Below are 6,000 nucleotides of genomic sequence, written 5' to 3' on the forward strand. Positions count from 1 at the left end.
GCACTAGTAGCATACTAGAGGTATTCCTTTTCCAACATGTTGCTTTGTTTGCTCTCCTGTGTTCTTCATGGTGACTAGCCAGCTGCCAGGCTAGCATTTGTGTGTCATGATTCAGTTTAATATTTTTGTTGCCTTATGTACACTACCGTTCAAAAGTTTGGGGTCACTTTGAAATGTCCTTATTTTTGAAAGAAAAGCACTGTTCTTTTCAATGAAGCTCACTTTAAACTAATCAGAAATGCACTCTATACATTGCTAATGTGGTAAATGACTATTCTAGCTGCAAATGTCTGGTTTTTGGTGCAATATCTCCATAGGTGTATAGAGGCCCATTTCCAGCAACTCTCACTCCAGTGTTCTAATGGTACAATGTGTTTGCTCATTGCCTCAGAAGGCTAATGGATGATTAGAAAACCCTTGTACAATCATGTTAGCACAGCTGAAAACAGTTGAGCTCTTTAGAGAAGCTATAAAACTGACCTTCCTTTGAGCAGATTGAGGTGGGGTTTACATTAGACCGTATCAGCGGATAATCAGATTAACGTTTTTAAAACGATTAGTGTGCACACAGCAACGCCAATACACGATTCGCGTGCACATAGCAACGCCAATACACGGATACACTTGGCTCCGCAGGCATCCTGCGCTCCAAATCACTCCGCCCTGAACAGCGAGTGCCCTCTGGAGCGTGCGCACTCCGGCCCTGCGCAGCTCACAGAGCGCGCGAGTATAGCGCACGAGCAGTGATTTGGGACTGAGCCGCTGTGTGTGTGATCTCAGTGCATGTCGGGCATGCGCGTCACTTACCACTTGCAAGTGGAAGGATGGCAAGCCTAAAGACAATCATAACTACACAATGGGCAGTATTTGCATCAGTATTTGCAGTATTTTCATACTTTTATACTCTTTAATGAAAGGTGATACAAGGCGGAAGTCCGCGCCATTTTTCAGCAGTCGCGTCACATGACCAACGCCAGCGAATCAGGAAGGTGGATGTCACAGTGACGTTGTCCAATGACGACGCCAGCTAGAGCTCAGCACTAGACCCCGAAGCCGTTTGTTTTCAGGATAATGGCTGGCTGATGAAATTATTGGCTGGCTAGCTGACTCAGCCAAAACCTTAATGGCTGCTGCAGCCACCAAAATATTTATGGCTACAAATGGCTGATACTGGACGTCACTGTGTGGCATATATCCGGGCGAACGGATCAAACAAATGGGGGGAATAAATAGCAAATTACCACAGGTCCCCTGGTCTCTTACTTCATTGTAAATATAAATCTAGCAAGATTGTAGTTCAATGCTAATAATAAACTAATCTGGATTGTTCGAGGAAGGCATCTAGCTATCTATTCTCACTAGCAATGACCAGTGAAGAACTGGCAGCTATCTTACTATGATGAAAGTAGAGTGGTGGAGTACTTTTTTTTTTATCAATCTCGAAGTATGTGAAACAAACAAACAAAAAAATACCTTTACACTTTCCCTCAGCAGCGGCAAAGAATGCAGCCATCTCGTCGATATCGGAGTCGATTGATGCTCTGGGTGGGTTCCCGGGTTCCCCAGTGTATCGTGGTAACGGTGTGAGGGGCGGGAAGCCAGACAGGTAGTCACAACGGCAAGCTTGTGGTGGCTCTCTGTGCTGTGATATCAGTTCTAAATCTCTAGTGTATGCCTATACGTCTCTATTGTGTTACTACTAGTGTGTACAGTTGATCATGTTTGTGTCACTTTTCTTGTAGCTCATGGTGTGGATAAACCCATTATTTGATGTACACAATTCTTAGTGGCTCAGCCAAATTTTATTAGATAGCGGCTCAAATTGGCTTACAAAATTATTGGCTGGCGGTGGCTCAAATTCTAAATGGCGGTTTTAGCGGCGCCTGGCGGCGGCTTCGGGGTCTACTCAGCACAGCGTATCCGCGTATTCTCAATGTTTACACAGCACCGGATCAGACACAATCTGGATTGAATACGTGGACCCTGGCGGATTCCCGTTTCCCGGCGTTTCCAGGCGTTTTAATGTAAACGGACAGTGCATCCGCGAAGAAAACGAGACAGATACGGTCTAATGTAAACTTGGCCTGAGTTTCTGGGGCATCACATTTGTGGGGTCGATTAAATGCTCAAAATGGCCAGAAAAATGTCTTGACTATATTTTCTATTCATTTTACAACTTATGGTGGTAAATAAAAGTGTGACTTTTCATGGAAAACACAAAATTGTCTGGGTGACCCCAAACTTTTGAACAGTAGTGCACCTGTGGTAAAAAAAAAAAAAAAGCACTTTTTCTAAATGACACGAGTAATTTTGCTAAATATGACATATATTGCCATACATTCACCAAAAATAACGTTATCACCATTTTTTTTGCATGGTAAATAGAGTTATCACAGGGCTACAATAAACAACCAAGTTTATTTAGTCAAGCCTTTTGATATTGAAGTACAACAACCCTTATGAAAAAAAGGAACTTTTTCATGGTATTCTAATTTTTTGAGATGCACTAGTACCATACTAGAGGTATTCCCTTTCCAACATGTTGCTTTGTTTGCTCTCCTGTGTTCTTCATGGTGACTAGCCAGCTGCCAGGCTAGCATTTGTGTGTCATGATTCAGCTTAATATTTTTATTGCCTTCTGTATTTTCAGCTTTTCGGAGCATTGTCTTCTTGTCCTCTTTCTTCATGGGGCGGAAGGTGAAGAGGTCTAAAATAAAACCAGGGGACTGTTAGAGAAAACTGAGCGTGTATGATATAAAAGTAGGGAAAACTTACCGTAGACGCGCATCCATCCTTGCTGTTGGCAAAACGAGTCCATTAAAATGCCGTCGAGCACCGGGTCCACGGTTCCGGTTACTGAGTCCGTGTCCATGCCTGCGGATACACCCCCGCGGTAAATCCCCGACAGAGACTCCATCCACGGACAGGACGAGATGGTTTTCAAAAGCGTTTTCAACACAAGTTATAATAAAAAACAAACAAACAAACAAACAAAAACCCAACACCGACTTCACCGCTCAGGCTTTATTTCCATGGAGATGCCTGAATGGAGCTAGCAGTTAGCTTGGCTATAGTGTATTGTATGTGACTATCCAGTTAATAAAGGGAGCACAGATATACAGTGTATGGATTTCTCCGCAAAAAAAAAGGCGGTTTTGTTGATGTTTAGAATAAACAAAACCAACCCAGAGGTAGTTTTGACCGTCTCCGAAACGTTAACTAGAAGTTTCCCACATCTTAGTTTTGCTTTCAGAGTGAAAAGAAAAGACACTGTAGCCTGGAGGCTACACTGGTACTGATGGTATTAAGAGTATGAAGTACAAAATGAACAATCAATCATATCCTGGAAGATGAAACAATTGTTTTCAAATGTTTAATTCAATCTCAGATGCAAATATTTTTCAATTCACAACCGTCTAAAGTTTTTCCTCGAGTGATGAGATGATATTAAATGAAAGCTCTTCAGAAATCCACACAACACTCGTCCATTTTTTCCTCTTGTCCAAGTCGCGACTTTGTTTAAAGCTGATTTCTTCCCGGACTCAGTTCCTCTCCGGTTTAAAGCCAGTCCTCTTTCCCAGCTCGATCACATGGCACTGTGCTGAGGATTCAGGGAGGATTAGCGGATATCCGAAACAGTCGATTCATCACAGACATGTTTCAGGGAAACATCCAGAACCTGTCTTTCATCAAACCCTTCTGGATACCACTGTTATAGAACGCATGGGTATTTTCTTAACCCTCTAGCCAAATCCGATTATTGTTTTCACTTGCAACTAGTAAAACACACACAGCTGTGTGTTAGTGAATTCTTGAGCCACCTGCTGGTTAAAATCGGTATATGAAGTTACACTCACCTCACCTTTTCCACCAAAGCAGTTCCAGGGCTGGTTCGGGGCTAGTCTGGTTAACACCAGACCATATCACAAGTGAAATATGGTCTGGAATCCGCCTATTGAATTTCTCGTAGGGGAGGTGTGGTTTACGATTGTCAACGACCGTTTATTGGACGTTGCGAATGTCTATCATTTGGCGTATACGTAGCCCATGGCCAATAATGGCAGTTGTACCCGGTGACGTAGTTAGAGCGACGAAGAGGCGAAGAAAGACTGTAACGCCAAACGCTGTTCTTTTTTTAAAACAAACTTTCGCTCTAAACTATTCAGAACAGTGTCTAAAGCTTGATCGAAAGTTTGGTTCGTATCGCTCGCCGCCATGTTAAATGTGATCCGTAAGCAGTTCCAAATAAACTACAAGCTTCCGTTTGTCGAGTAGTACGCGTCACCGTCTTTCCACCCCTCCCCACTCTCTGATTGGCTCCCTAACTCAGGCGAGCCTTTAGACCATAGTTTCCATGCTGTCTTTTCAGATCGGAACGATCGTGCAAAGCAGCATGGGATTTCCCAGGCTAGTTCGGGGCCAGTGCTTAGTTTGGAACCGGGTTTTCTGTTTCCACTGACAAAGAACTGGCTCTGGGGCCAGAAAAACCAGTTCCAGGCTAGCACCAGCTCTTTGCTGGGCCAGAGGAAAGAACCGCTTACGTCGGGGCGGAGTTGTTAAGACCAACAACAATCGCAAGACCGCGAAAGATCGCCATTTTTAAGCAATGAGAAGCAGCAGCTGTACCCCTTTTCCATGAAATCAGTTCCAGGGCTGGTTCGGGGCCAGTGCTGGTGCTGGTTCACAACTCGTTCAACTTGCGAGCCAGCTGAGAACCAGTTTGCTTTTCCATAGCTCGCGGTGCTAAGGGAAGCCACATCAGTTACGTCGCTGTATACGTCAGTTACGTCACTACATTTGCATAAACCTTGGTGCGAATATTGAAGCAAAAACAACACTGAAGAAGCAGCAGCAACAACAACAATAATAATGGGTGACTTCGCGTTTGGCGGCACGGTGGTGTAGTGGTTAGCGCTGTCGCCTCACAGCAAGAAGGTCCTGGGTTCGAGCCCCGGGGCCGGCGAGGGCCTTTCTGTGTGGAGTTTGCATGTTCTCCCCGCGTGGGTTTCCTCCGGGTGCTCCGGTTTCCCCCACAGTCCAAAGACATGCAGGTTAGGTTAACTGGTGACTCTAAATTGACCGTAGGTGTGAATGTGAGTGTGAATGGTTGTCTGTGTCTATGTGTCAGCCCTGTGATGACCTGGCGACTTGTCCAGGGTGTACCCCGCCTTTCGCCCGTAGTCAGCTGGGATAGGCTCCAGCTTGCCTGCGACCCTGTAGAAGGATAAAGCGGCTAGAGATAATGAGATGAGATGAGACTTCGCGTTTGTACATCTGCTGCTTCTTGTCGCTTAAAAATGGCGACCTTTCACGGTCTTGGTATTGTTGTTAGTCTTAACAACTCCGCCCCCCCCCGCTGACGTAAGCGGTTCTTTCCTCTGGCCCAGCAGAGAGTTGGTGCTAGCCTATAACCGGTTTTTCTGGCCCCAGAGCCAGTTCTTTGTCAGTGGAAACAGTGCTTCTTCTTCTCCGTGTTGTTGTTGCTTTGATATTCGTGCCAAGGTTTATGCAAACGCAGCGATGTAACTGACGTATACAGCGACGTAATGACATGGCTCCCCTTAGCACCACAAGCTATGGAAAAGCAAACCCAGCTGGCTTGCAAGTTGAACGAGTTGTGAACCAGCACCAGCACTGGCCCCGAACCAGCCCTGGAACTGATTTGGTGGAAAAGGGGTATTTGCGAGCCAGCTGAGAACCAGTTTGCTTTTCCATAGCTCAGGGTGCTAAGGGGAGCTATGTCATTACATCACTGTATACATCAGTTATGTCGCTGCAACCTTGGCGCGAACATCGAAGCAACAGCAACACGGAGAAGAAGGAGAAGAAGCAGCAACAACAACAACAATTAAAGCCGCAAGCGGCCTCGACGGGCCCTCGCGCCAGCGGCCAAGGGGGGGCGGGGGCATGCGTCCCCGCGAAATACCTTCCACAGCTTCTTCGGCAAGAGACATTACTCCCGCAATGGCGAAAAAGCACAGAATTGGACACATGGCAACG

At 45.6% G+C, this 6,000-nt stretch overlaps 1 protein-coding gene across 2 annotated transcripts in view; it reads right to left on the minus strand.

The window, feature by feature from the left end:
* Window positions 1–3,706, minus strand: part of rasal2 (RAS protein activator like 2) — a 168,558-nt gene extending 164,852 nt beyond the window's left edge. The window contains exon 1 of one of the 2 annotated variants that reach the window (XM_060931035.1): window positions 2,776–3,706. In XM_060931035.1, coding sequence (XP_060787018.1) covers window positions 2,776–2,917 — 142 coding nt within the window. In that variant the 5' untranslated portion in view covers window positions 2,918–3,706. The remainder of the gene's footprint in view (window positions 1–2,775) is intronic. The other variant, XM_060931044.1, reaches the window with a different exon arrangement.
* Between the last annotated feature and the right edge of the window lie 2,294 nt (window positions 3,707–6,000).

This window comes from Neoarius graeffei, chromosome 1 (assembly GCF_027579695.1).
Source record: "Neoarius graeffei isolate fNeoGra1 chromosome 1, fNeoGra1.pri, whole genome shotgun sequence".
NCBI lineage: Eukaryota > Metazoa > Chordata > Actinopteri > Siluriformes > Ariidae > Neoarius > Neoarius graeffei.